Raw genomic sequence first — 14,056 nt, 5'->3', positions numbered from 1 at the left:
CTATTGTTATAACAGTTCAAAGGTGGAAACACTATATGCAAGGTACAAGATTCATCATCAGAGTATAAAGTACTTCCTTGAACAAAAAGTTACAAGTACATTACAACAAAAATGGTTGGTCAAATTATTGGGCTTTGATTATGACATTCAGTACAAGAAATGCTGTGAAAATGTAGTTGCTGATGGACTCTCTAGAAGGCCTCCAGATTATGCTAATTGCCACTCCATGGCCATGACCACACCAACTTGGGTGCAATAAGTTCAAAAAATCTATATTGATGATGTCAAGGAAAACCAACTCATGTCTCAACTCTTACTCAGCCCTAACACTCTTCCTAATTACACATTCCAAGATGGAGTTCTGAGGTACAAAAATAAGCTCTACATAGGTGAAGGGAGTGATGTTAGAGCCAAACTCTTGCATTCCTTACATGATTATGCCATTGGGGGACATTCTGGAATTCAAGCTACATCTGTGAGAGCCACAAGTCATTTTTATTGGACATGTATGCATAGAGACATAGTTTCCTTTGTGTCCCAGGGTGATGTTTGTCAGAGAAACAAAGCTGATCACACTAACTCTGCTGATTTGCTCCAACCACTTCCTATCCATGAGCATGCATGGCAACATATTACCATGGATTTTATAGAAGGATTTCCTGTGAGCAACATGAAGAGTATCATCTTGGTGATTGTAGATAGGCTGACAAAATATGCTCACTTCTTAGCTCTACAACATCCATACACAGCTGCTTCTGTAGCTCATGCTTTCCTCAATCAAGTGGTCAAATTACATGGGTTGCCTTCTTCAATTGTGTCTGATAGAGATAAGGTCTTTACAAGCAACTTCTGGCAAGATTTATTCAAATCCTTGGGTACTAGCCCTAATCTCAGCATAGCCTATCATCCCCAAACATATGGCCAAACTGAAAGGGTCAATGCTTGTGTAGAAAACTATTTTATATGCATTACCGACACAACCCAGGCAAATGGAGTGATTTCTTAGCTCTTGCAGAATGGTGGTACAATACAAGCTATCACACCAGCTTGAAGTACTCCTTTTCAAGCACTTTATAGGTATGTACCTCCTCACCTTGCTTTTCCTTCTGCTACTACAACCTCAGTTGCTGCAGTTGAGACCTATTTGAATGAAAGAGCTTCTCTACTGGATATATTCAAGGAGCCACTTCATAAAGCTCAAGAGAGGATGAAGCTATATGCTGACAGGTCCGGAACAGATAGAACTTTTGAAGTTGGGGACCTGGTCTACCTCAAACTTCAACCTTACATACAGTCCTCTCTGTCGTTGAGGAAGAATTTTAAACTCTCATCCAAGTATTATGGTCCTTTTCCAGTCCTTCAACATATTGGCAAAGTTTCTTACAAGTTGGAATTACCATCACACTCCCGCATTCATCCTGTGTTTCATGTTTCTCATCTTAAGAAGCACATTGGTCAGAAACACACTCCAGCACCATCTCTTCCAGTGGTTGATCATGAGGGACAAATTATCATGTTACCTGAAAATACTTTGGGTACCAGATCAATTCTACAAGGAGACAGGGTAGTCAAACAGGAATTGATCCAATGGACTAACTCATTCCCAGAAAATTTTACATGGGAAGATCTCTCTAACATTCGCACCCACTTTCCAAAGTTCATCCTTGAGGACAGGGATTTTTTTCAGGGAGAGGTAATGTCACAGTGTGCATAGTAGGGGCTATCCAATTAGTCCACCTTTAGTAGTTGCTTGAGTGTGTTTAACATTTTTGTTTCTGTTAGTTATTGTCCGTTGGATATTAGACACGTGTTACCTATCCATTACGTACAATTAGACCTAATTATTGGTCATTTAAGTTGTAAGAGAAATGTTGTTGGGACACATCTGAGATTAATGAAATTTGTTCTTGTTGGCTGCACTTCACAACATAGAATTGGCTTGAATCCTTGATTCAAGTGGTGTTTATCACCATTTTATCTTGTTTTCATCACTCTGTGTGTTTTCTTGTTGTGAAATCACAACACATTCCTTAATTAAGCTAACTACGAATTCTTGCTCTTTACCTATTTTTTAGCAAAAGGGAGACTAGTGTAAGGTAAAGTATCCTTAATTACTTTAGTTTGTTGCTCAAAATATAGAGATAAAATTATTTTAGAAAGTGGGAAAAATATAAAAAACATGATAACAAAAAAAAATACTTTTAAGAGATATTTGAGGTTTTTTTAGCAAATTTTAATCTAGGCGTGCCCACACTTAGATACGCCCTGATGATGAACTTGAACTATAAGGAGTAGTCAAGTTAATTCTTAAAGTTCACAAACTGTTCTACCAGTTCACGAACTTGAACTTGTAAATATAAAGACTTGAGTTTTACTATCTCATGTAACTCGTGTACATGAACCGATTTGCTCAGTTTCCGAACTGGTCGATTTTGGTAGTACTAGATACTATTTCAGCGTACACGAACTGATTTTCTTAGTTCTCAACTAATTGCTTTTAGATGTTCCTTGTATATTTTTTATTTTCAAGTATACAAAATTTTTTGCATAGTTCTCGAACTTCTCAATATAATATCTCCAACGCCACGCGACAACTTTTTAGTTCACAAACTATTTTAACAGTTCACGAACTGATTTGGTCTTGTGACTAATTAAGATTTTCTATTCCATAACTACTTAAACGTGGATCTCTGGCGAATCATATGATGTACTCTGGTTTACATCTTCTTGATGATTCAAAGAAAACTTCTCGCATGCTTTCATGCATAGTCTACATACAGATAAGTTTTGCTCGCTTGATTACAAAGCAAATCGTAAACATGGAAACTAGTTCACAAACCTGCTTTGTTTAGCATTGTTTATCAATATAAATAAAAGACTCAATGCACACTAGAATCTCAATCACGACACTTTTTGACCTAGTCGTGCTCTAAAAACCTGGGTTTCCTCTATAATATTGTATTAGGCTACGACTTTCAAAGACTAAAATAAGGGATTCATGAAGCCCGGTCAAAATATGTTTTACCTAATAATTTTTGTTATCCAGATCTTGTTTTTATTGATCTTCTAAGTTCTCGAAACTTTAGATTAAGAACTTGATAGATAGAAATCATAAAATTCTCTTCATCTCAGACTTTGTGATACTATAAGATTGATATCTAAATCACCTCTGGTATAATCTGTTTATATTTTTCTTGTGATATGAAATTGATTAGACATCTCGATAACTTTTGAAGAGAACAAATTCAACCTAATCTTGAGTTTGCTTAATATTTTGAAGATCCCTCACAAGCATATGAACTTTCATACCTGATTGAATATTATTCTAAAGGAAATCAAATATGCTTTTTTTAAAAGGAATTATAGCCATAAAAGTCTCCACTTAGGTTGAAACGACTCATAGGCATGTAAAGGACGTCAGATAGGGGAATTGTGTTGTGTAGGGTCTTGCTAGTTCCAAGAGACATAATGGAGCACAACTGAAGCTGCATTTCTTGTAAGGTCGATTTATTCTCAATTACATTCCAGTCTGAAGTTTGACACCGAGCTAGTGCTTGTAGCTGCTTATAGTGTGGTGTTCAAGTTCTGGACTAGCTCCCAGTGTTTTTCTGCTTCCTTGTTAACAAAATTCCTGGCGTCTTGTGTTATTTATTTTGCGCATTATATAATTTATATTTGTAATAGAAATATCAGAAGTAGTACGTTGAAACAACCTAGACAGTTTTAAGTGTAAAGGACTATATAGAACCTGCAAAATTTATTCTTGAGAATTCGTATCTTAAAAGAAAGATTACAAGAATTGATTTTGTTGGAATTAGGTTCTGTAATAGTTCATTCGGATACGTACTAGGTTATTACTTGGATATTGATTTTTGAAATCGTCCAAGTTAACCTTTTTTTCATATCAGTTATCAGATCTTAATTGTTGATTTGTGCAACTGAGTGTGACAAGTTTGTCCATAAAGGTTTACGAATTAAAATTTGATGGTGTACTTGGTAACCACTCTTTTCACATCCACTAAACATTAATAAGATCATCAATCCAATACCCCGTGAATGTAAGCATTTGCTGAACTGCGTAAATCTGTTGTATTAAGTATATGATTGCTTACTCTTTTGCTTAATTATTACCTAATTGCATCTGCATAATTTACTTGCACACATATCACTCACTAAGGACCGCTTCATCATCATTTAACATAATCAATATCATTTAACTTCTTAAGATAATTCTCAGCAGCGTATCTGAATACTTTATAACATATTTGATCTCTAGCATAGACCCATCGACAGTTACAACCCACTTTGGATCAAACCAAAAGCGGATATTGATTCACGACTGACCTTAAACCGAAAAAACAAGATATCACTTATGTGTTATATTAGAGAAAACCCTATGAAGAGTTGTTTTTCTTGGCATATACTAAATTATGAAAACTAGTATGGTAATTGAAAATGCTGGGGTACAACAACCACACCCAACTATTTCGTTCGGCAATCTGTATGGACTAAACTCCATTATAATTCCGAGAGTATCAACTTAATGAAACTCAATCAAGAAAGATATCAACGAGCTTTATCTCTTTCTCAACATAATTAGTAAATCAAACAGATAGAAATCCGTGAACCTGATTTTTATTAGAAAAACTCGGGTGGTACCAAAGACCAATGTCCGAGTGTTAATCAAGTTATATCCAACAAACAAGGTCGGATTTATCAACTTTGATTGAACAACGCACAACCTGTGATATTTCAATTATATAAAGAAAATATAATGCAAAAAAAAAATAACACAGACACCAGAAATTTTATTAACGAGGAAACCGTAAATGCGGAAAACCCCCGGGACCTAGTCCAGACTTGAACACCACACTGTATTTAGACGCAACAAACTCTAGCCTACTACAAGTTAACTCCGGACTGGAATGTAGTTGAGCCCTAACCAAGTCTCACATAGATTAAGGTACAGTCTCGTTCCTTACGCCTCTTGAATCTTGCAAGACTCTGTGAACTTTATTCCCCTAGCTGACGTCCTTTACATCCTAGAAGTTCCTACAACCCAAAGTAGAAGACTTATAAACAGATCTATCTCCCACATATAAGTTTATTCTATTTGTTGTTTCCGTCTTAATATAAAGATCAAGGTGAACAAGGAGCACAACTAATAATCCGGTCTTATACTCCCGAAGGGAAGCCTAGAATATTATTTACCTCACATTTACCTAACTGATTAATAGAAGAAGTTATTGCGGAATCACAAGATTCTGAGACGAAGAAACTGTTGTGATTACTTTTTATATCTTACCTATCGAAGATAAATCTCGAGAAAATCTTAGAGAAGATTAAATCAATACGATAGAAAAAGTAAGATCAAGATACGCAACTATAAAGAAAATAATTGGACATGGTTTCACGAATCCCAAACGAAGTCTTTAAGTCGTTAAACCTAGTGATAGTTTTCAGAAGAACTGGAAACCTAGGTTAAGAGAGAATCGACTCTAGTTTGCAACTAAGACACACGAAAGTATCGGTATTAGGTCTCCCAGGTGCTACAACTTCTCCTTATATAGTCTTTCAAATCAGGGTTGCTTGCGTCAAAGCTAAGATAGCTTATTAACAAAGAAATTAATATTCACCGCTAGATGAACTCCTGATTTAAGATTCAAGCTAAGTTTTCTTAGAAAATAAGCAATCAATCTCCACCGTGAGATGGTTTATCTTGATACACATAAATGAAATATACCTATAGTTAGATATGGATGAACTGTACCTAACGTATATAACAAGTTGGCTCAATAACTGTCAACCGAAGTTAGGCATATGAACACTTTTAGCTTAGTTATATTCATCTAACATTTTTAAACCAAATATGATAATCAACCAATCATGATCGATAATCAAATGTATCTAAATGTGTTTTAAGAGAGTTGTTCAAATGTTCACTATCTTATAGAAATATCCACGAAGCATTTGAAACATATTAGGCTTGGTTTGTAAGTGTACAAAGTACTTATACAGGAACCAATTCATGAACATAATTACACGGTTTGCAAACCGAGTTCGCATACCTTAAAGCATTAAGAATCCGGGGACTTCAGTTCACAAACGAACCTGAGTTCATGAGTATAGACAATAGTTAACATGCCAAGTATGTGAACAAGTTGTCATACTTACTGATTTTAGAACCTAACCACTGAGTTCGCGAACTACCCTTCCGGACCTTGCCTAGTTTGTCCTTCCCAAACATTGTACGCAAACCACAGTTCTGGACCCATCACAGATAAACTCGTTCGGAAACACAGTTCACAAATAAGAATTCCGGACCTAAACTAGTACTTCACAGTTCGCATACATGGTACGCATATTGTGTTGTATCCAGATATTTGTAGTAGTTCTAAAACTTTCGTTAATCGATTTGAAACATCCTTAGAAGACATCAATGGTAATCTTACACATACCACTAGCTTCAAGTAATTTTCAAATGATTATTTGATCAATATGAAACATCCCGAGTTAACATCAAATGATTGTCTCACACAGATCATGTAAGATGTTTCAAAGTAATTTTCACATGATCAATCTTGATTTAATATTTAGTTTCCAACAAATCAATTGTTTACAACAAAAGTTGTCAAGTAGATGATAAAGCATTCTAAGCTTTAAACTCATATCTCGAGAATTATATAAAAGAGATAAACTCGTCTCGAAATTTAAAACGTGTATAACACAAAGTCTATATAGCTTATACGACTTAGTCTCAGAATATAGAATTTAATAGACTTCTGAGTGATAGATAAGTTTTAGTCTCGACATACCTTTTGTCACCGAAGTTCCTCCATGGTCTTCAGTAGATCTTCTTCTTCAACTGGTGGACGCCGTGAAGTCTAATTCTCAATTACACACTTTTATCCTAATCCGAGACATAGCTATAAGTAGACTAGAAATCAATATATAGTTTAAATCAACTAAACTTGTCAAATAAGCTTGAAATAGCGACGCTTGCGTGTGCTCTAACAATCTTCCCCTTTATCAATTTTAGTGATAAAACTATCAATACATATGGATTACAAAATAAATAAACTTTGTAGCTTCTGATCCATCATGCTTGATTTCCTTGGCTCTTCAACTTTCTTGAATTCTTCGTCACTTCAAGTTCTCCATCGATTCTAAATGTGTTCAACACAACATCATTGTTGTTGAAGATCCATAGCAATAACAATACGAAAAAAAATGTTATCAATCATTGTTATTCAATGTCATATGATTATTATGTTAATCAAAGTCCAATTGCATCACAACTTCGAAATAATACTACGGTGATATGTGTCACTTCCCCTGAGTCAATACTTCCATCTTTTGCACAATAAGTAAAACCTATCAAATGGAATCCACTTCCCCCTAACATAATGATATGTAAACCATATGCATGTAGCTGTGAACTACTAAATAATTCTCCACATTTTTGTCAATATAAATTGGAAAATGTACGAAAACTATGGGGTCGTTATGAATTCTCAAAGGATAATTCATGACTAAAGAAGCATATCAACTTTTCTTTAGATGATTTCACAAAGTCGAAACTTAGTGTATTCATCAAGGAGTTTATTAAGATACAAGTTAACCCCTAAAAATTCCACAACCGCTCTCCCCACAAATATATAGAAATTAAGCCCAAGTTCATTTAAGAACTCTCCCCCATTTGATGTGATTCCCAAGAGAACAACATGAACGACCTTACTTTACGAGAAAAGAATGATTTATTTGGAAATTAACAAATCACATGGATTTGTATCCAGTAAACATCGAGTAAATTAACCACAGGAGGATCTTTTTGATTAATTTAACCGGAACCACTCAATATAAGAAAACTTACGGAGTAAATACAGTACTTTCACATAAAAATGGATCAGGAAAGATCAATACTGCAGAATATCTCAAAAAGTTCATTCTATCTTTTATCAATATATGCATAAAGACATAATAGACTTAACTTTGAGCATTTATGAGATAATAACACAAAACATAAAGGCACATATATCTCATAAGACATTTGCAATATATAAAACCAATAAAATTAAATACTGCAAGTTCATCTTCCAAAAACTTAGAATTTAAATGAATATATCTAAAAATATGCAAGATGAAAAATGTTGGAAATAACTTGTGAATTCAATATATGTTGTACCATACCCTAGTTATCCTTCTTGAACACAAGAATAAATTCTCACAAGAAATTTCCTAGACATTGAGATTCTTGAAAAATTCTTTATCATCCCCGAACTCCTTGTCGTCAATAGTGATTGGAACATAAGGTTCATGAAAAAAGGAGTCAAGTTCTACAAACCTTTTTGACTGTTGTCGAACCAGGGCCTTTTGAATCTCCAGAGATCTTAGTACAATGGCTTTTATTTCCTGAATCTCCATCCTGATTTGCTTTAAATCTTCAAGAACAACAAAAAACTTTTGAAGATTTGAGTTGTTTAATATTCTTCCTTTTTCTCTTCAAAGTTGAATTAAATGAATGGGTTTCTCTTTTTCCTTCATGATTGAAGAATTGGCAATCATACTACATCTTTTCCATCAGAAGAAATAGTGCTTGGAGTCTCCATAATTTTGGAATACGGTTTTATGGATACACAAATAAAACAGCTCTACAAGCAACTTTTGGTGAAAAGAGTTTCAAAGAAGGAATAGGACTGTAGGATTACGAAACCTATATACGGGGTAAGTAGGGTTCACGTACAATCAACACAAATAACCCTAAAAGGGTAGAAAGGTCGATTTTAACCTTTTATTAACATATGGTGAAATCTTTTCAATACCATTACTTGAAACATAGAAAATTATGAAAGAAATGATGTAAATTCAAGTAATAATATTCAAGATACAAACTAGAACAGTTTCTGACCCTAGAGCCCGGTTGTGCACAGTTCTTGTCTCTTTTCATTCGGACACATGAGACAAGATGCACTTTCAACACAGTTAGGATGTGTTGGGGTGAATAATAATTTGTTCACCACAAGTTTCATGCATGGATTTATCAACATCCCTCTTTATAGATCATTTAGACCTAGTTCTTTTCTGTAGAGATCTAGCATTTTCCTTAGAAATCAACTTTTTAGGAGAAGAGTTAACTTCACTTACTTCAGATGGATTTGGATTTAAAACAAGTATGAGCTTGTTTGTTAATCGACTGGCTCTCCGTTGCAGTTTGTTAACATACCTTACTTTATGTTTGTAGTTGAAACAATTAGAGAGTTTGTGACCCTTAATAGTATAATAAGGACATGTCAAAGTGGAGGATGGTTCAAGCACCATGGCTAAACATGCCGCTAGGAAAAGCTGAGTACCTGAAACATAAGAGGTGGAGTTTTCTTTATCAAGAGAAAAATCCGTTACATCCTCCAGCGTTGTTGATGACGCATCATCAGGAAAATTGTCAAAGTTGATATGAGTATTGCTACAATTATCAGAATTGATATTTTCACCAAGGAGTTTTACACTTGATTTTTCATCCTCTATAAAATCACAGTGATCAGATTTTTCATCAAGAGTTGCAGCAAGACCCTTGTTGCCAGTGTATTTTCTACGATTTAGACAGTAATTAGGAAAATGACCAAAGCCTTTACACTTGAAGCACTGTGACATATTCTCATCATCAGTGTCGACAGTATCCCTTTTTTAGGAGGAACACGATCATGTGGCTTGATGATCTGGGTTTAACTCTAGTGAAGCGTTTACTTCTCTTCAAAAGAAGGTCTCTAAATTGTCTAGTGATCAGAGAAACTAAGTTGTCAAGATCTTCATCTGATGATTCAGTCTCAATCGGATATTTCACAGAGTTGCCAAGACTTTTACTTTTATCAAGTAAATCAATATTATTCTATGCTTTGAACACGATATCCTTTCCATCTTTGGATAGACGTTAGTGACCAATGATCTTTAACTTTCCAACAAGAGTATTCCTGGAAAGTATTTCAAGGTTGTTTCCTTCAACGATGGCATATTTCTTAGAACCGTATCTAGCTGGTAGAGATCTGAGAATTTTCATCACAATGTTCTTTTCAGGAATAGTCTTACCCAATGCAAAGGTTGCATTAAAAATTTCAGACACTTTCTGATTAAACTCATCAAATGAATCTTCATCAGCCATGCGAAGGTTTTCCCAGTCAGAATTTAGGTTTTGAAGCCTAGCTTCTTTATCAAAGGTATATATTCCCTTCAAATACGGTTGCTAATATATTCCAATCATCTTTAGACTTAGTGCACGTAGTCACATGGTGCTGGAGATCTGAGGTAATGGCATGGATAATAGCGACTTCAATATATCTTCCTATATCCTTCGCAACAGATACACCGTCCTCTAGAACTATTGGAGGATCGTAGCCATTTACAACATGAACCCATGATTGAAAGTCACGTGCTTGTATAAAGGCACGCATAGTAATTTTCCACCATAAGTAATATCGAGCCATCGAAGACTGGAGATACATTTATAGAGATAACACTTCTGTCCATATAGTCAGATTGCTACAAACACATACTTGTGAAGTCTTAGCGTGTATGCCTGCTCTGATACCAATTGAAAATGCGAGGGTACAACAACTACACCCACACCCAACTATTTCGTTCGGCAATCTGTATGGACTAAACTCCGGTATAATTTCAAGAGTATCAAGTTAATGAAACTCAATCAAGAAAGATATCAAAGAGCTTTATCTCTTTCTTAACACAATTAGTAAATCAAACAGATAGAAATCCGTGAACCTGATTGGTATGAGAATAACTCGGATGGTACCAAAGACCAATGTCCGAGTGTCAATCAAATTCTATCAAACAAAAAAGGTCGGATTTATCAACTTTGATTGAACAACGTACAACCTATGATATTTCAATTATATAAAGAAAATATAATGCGGAAAAGAAATAACACAGACACCAGAAATTTTGTTAACGAGGAAATCACAAATGCAGAAAAACCTCGGGACCTAGTCCAGACTTGAACACCATACTGTATTAAGCCGTAACATACTCTAGCATACTACAAGTTAACTCTGGACTGGAATGTAGTTGAGATCTAACTAATTCTCACATCGATTAAGGTATAATCTCGTTCCTTACGCCTCTTGAAACTCGCAAGACTCTACGTACTTGATTTCCCTAGATGACGTCCTTTACAACCTAGAAGTCGTTATGATTCAAAGTCGAAGACTTATAAAAAAAATTGTTTCCCACAAATAAGTCTAATCTATTTGTTGTTTTCGTCTTAAGATAAAGATCAAGGTGATCAGGATACACAACTAATAATCCAGTCTTATGCTCTCGAAGAGCAGCCTAGAATATTAGTCACCTCACAATAACCTAACTAATTAACAAAAGAAGTTATTGCGAAATCACAAGAGTCCGAGACGAAGAAACTGTTGTGATTTATTTATATCTTACCTATCTAAGATAAATCTCGAGAAAATATTAGAGAATATTAAACTCATTGTGATAGAAAAATTAAGATCAGGATACGTAACTACAAAGAAAATAGTTGGACCTGGCTTCACGAATCCCAATCAATGTATTTAAGTCGTTAAGAAGTCGTTAAACCTTTTCACAAGAACTGGAAACCTAGGTTAAGAGAGAATCGACTCTAGTTTGCAACTAGGACACACGAAATTATCAGGATTAGGTTTCCCAGATGCTAGAGCTTCTCCTTATATAGTCTTTCAAATTAAGGTTGCTTACAATCAAAGCCAAGATGGCTTATTAACGAAGCAATTAATATTCACCGTTAGATGAACTCCCGATTTAAGATTCAAGATAAGTTTGCTTAGAAAATAAGCAATCAATCTCCACTGTTAGATAGTTTAGCTTGATACACACAAATGAAATATACCTATATTTAGATATGGATGAACCGTACCTAAAAGTGTGTAACAAGTTGGCTCAATAAAACTTAACCGAAGTTAGCCATATGAACACTTTTAGCTTATCTATATGCATCTAACACTTCTAGACCAAATATTATAATCAACTAATCATGATAGATAATCGAATGTATCTAAATGTGTTTTAAGAGAGTTGTTCAAATGTTCACTATCTCATAGAAATATCCACGAAGCATTTGAAACATATTCGACTTGGTTTGTAGGTGTACAAAGTACTTATACAAGAACCAATTCATTAACATAATGCCACGGTTTACAAACCGAATTCGCATACCTTAAAGGGACTTCAGTTCGCAAACGGAGTTCAGAAACGAACCTGAGTTCATGAGTATAGGCAGTAGTTAGCATACCGAGTATGTGAACAAGTTGTCATACTTACCGATTTTAGAACCTACCCATTGAGTTCGCAAACCGAGTTCGCGAACTAATGTTCCGGACCTTGCCTAGTTTTTTCATTCGCAAACTACAGTTTCGGACCCATCACATATAAACTCGTCCGCAAACAAGAGTTTCGGACCTGAACTAGTACTTCACAGTGCGCGTACAGGGTACGCATACTGCACTGTATCCAGACGTTGGTAGTAGTTCTAAAATTTTCGTTAATCGATCTGAAACACCCTTAGAAGACGACAATGGTAATCTTACACATACCACTAGCTTCAAGTAATTTTCAAATGATTATTTGATCAATATGAAACATCCCGAGTTAACATCAAATGATTGTCTCACACAGATCATGTAAAATGTTTCAAAGTAATTTTCACATGATCAATCTTGACTAAATATTTAGTTTCCAACAAATGAGTTATTTACAACTAAAGTTGTCAAGTAGATGATGAAGCATTCTAAGCTTTAAACTCATATTTCGAGAATTATATAAACGAGATAAACTAAACTCGAAATTTCAAATGTGTATAACACAAAGTATATATAGTTATACGACTTAGTCTCATTAGAAGATAGAATTGAAATAGACTTCTCGGTGATAGACAAGCCATTTGTCGTCGAAGTTCCTCCAAGGTCTTTGGTAGATATTCTTCTTCAATTGGTGAACGTCGTGAAGTCTAATGCTCAACTACACACTTCTATCCTAATCCGAGATACAACTACAAGTAGACTAGAAATCAAGATATAATTTTGATCAACTAAACTTGACAAACAAGCTTGAGGTAGCAATGCTTGCGAGTTCGACCGTGCAGTACTCTAACAATAACAAATTTCTATAGAATGTAAAATTTATTCAAACTTTGGCTAGTTTGTGTTAGAGATGTGCACGTACCCGCTAGACAATGTCTGACTTTGCATAAACTGTGTGTTTTCATAGTTTGCGAAAACTTAGTTATGTAAAGTACCCCGGATGGATACTGAGTATCCCTCCAGCTTTTTATGAAAATTGAGTTTCGGTCTTCAGTTTTTATTTTGTCCATAACTCTGTCTTTTCCTATTCGTACATAGAAAAGCCATATAAAAAATAACATGATGTTAGTTGAGTTTCCATAAATCCAAACATTATTAAACTTTATTTTATTTCTTTTGACTTGGTTATAAGTACAGATTATAGCCAAAACATAACTGATCATAGTGCTCGCCAAAATATAAGTGATCATAGTGCTTGCTATCAATTTACATATCCATAAGACTCGGTGCAATGGAGACCTTCAAAGCCACAAAACTTTTCAAAAATATAAGACTAGGTGGCAATGGGGACCTTCAAACTAAGGTTTGAAAAACGACTTTTACTATGAGAAAATGGGCTTTAAAACGGTCATGCCTACGCAGTGTGCCTGTAAATGTCTCCGATATTCGTGTCTGAATAATACCGATAAATAAGAAAAAATGACATTATTTAGACCCGTTATAACCGTTTATGCGCATGTGATAACCATTTTTTTTAAATTGGCTTTTACGTTTTTTTATTCTAAATAATATTTTAACATATGTTTTCTAGGCCGTTTTTTTCGTTTTCACACCAGTTACATCAGTTTTCTAGAAAAAACATAAAATAGAAATTTTTTTTACTCAATTTTTTATTTCTCAAGTAAAATATTAAAAATTACAATTAAAATAATCAAAATAAATGAATAAACAAATAAAGTCAACAAACATAGTAAAAACGTTAT

The 14,056-nt window shown here is 34.6% G+C and overlaps 1 protein-coding gene across 1 annotated transcript; it reads left to right on the top strand.

Annotated features, from left to right (window-relative positions):
- Positions 1-301: 301 nt before the first annotated feature.
- On the top strand, positions 302-1,714 carry LOC113324549. The gene is made up of 2 exons (XM_026572865.1): positions 302-852; positions 1,078-1,714. The coding sequence occupies exons 1-2, from the start codon at positions 302-304 to the stop codon at positions 1,712-1,714; spliced, it is 1,188 nt and encodes a 395-aa protein (XP_026428650.1).
- The last annotated feature ends 12,342 nt before the right edge of the window (positions 1,715-14,056 follow it).

The sequence above is a fragment of the Papaver somniferum genome, chromosome 11 (assembly GCF_003573695.1).
Source record: "Papaver somniferum cultivar HN1 chromosome 11, ASM357369v1, whole genome shotgun sequence".
NCBI classification, from domain to species: domain Eukaryota; kingdom Viridiplantae; phylum Streptophyta; class Magnoliopsida; order Ranunculales; family Papaveraceae; genus Papaver; species Papaver somniferum.
This window is presented reverse-complemented; position numbering and strand designations above follow the sequence as displayed.

Excerpts from the sequence above, each read along its gene's own strand:
- LOC113324549 (XM_026572865.1), top strand. The coding sequence starts at position 302 with ATGTCTCAACTCTTACTCAGCCCTAACACTCTTCCTAATTACACATTC. Across the intron at positions 853-1,077 it reads GTCTTTACAAGCAACTTCTG|GTATGTACCTCCTCACCTTG; the intron begins GCAAGATTTATT and ends AGCACTTTATAG.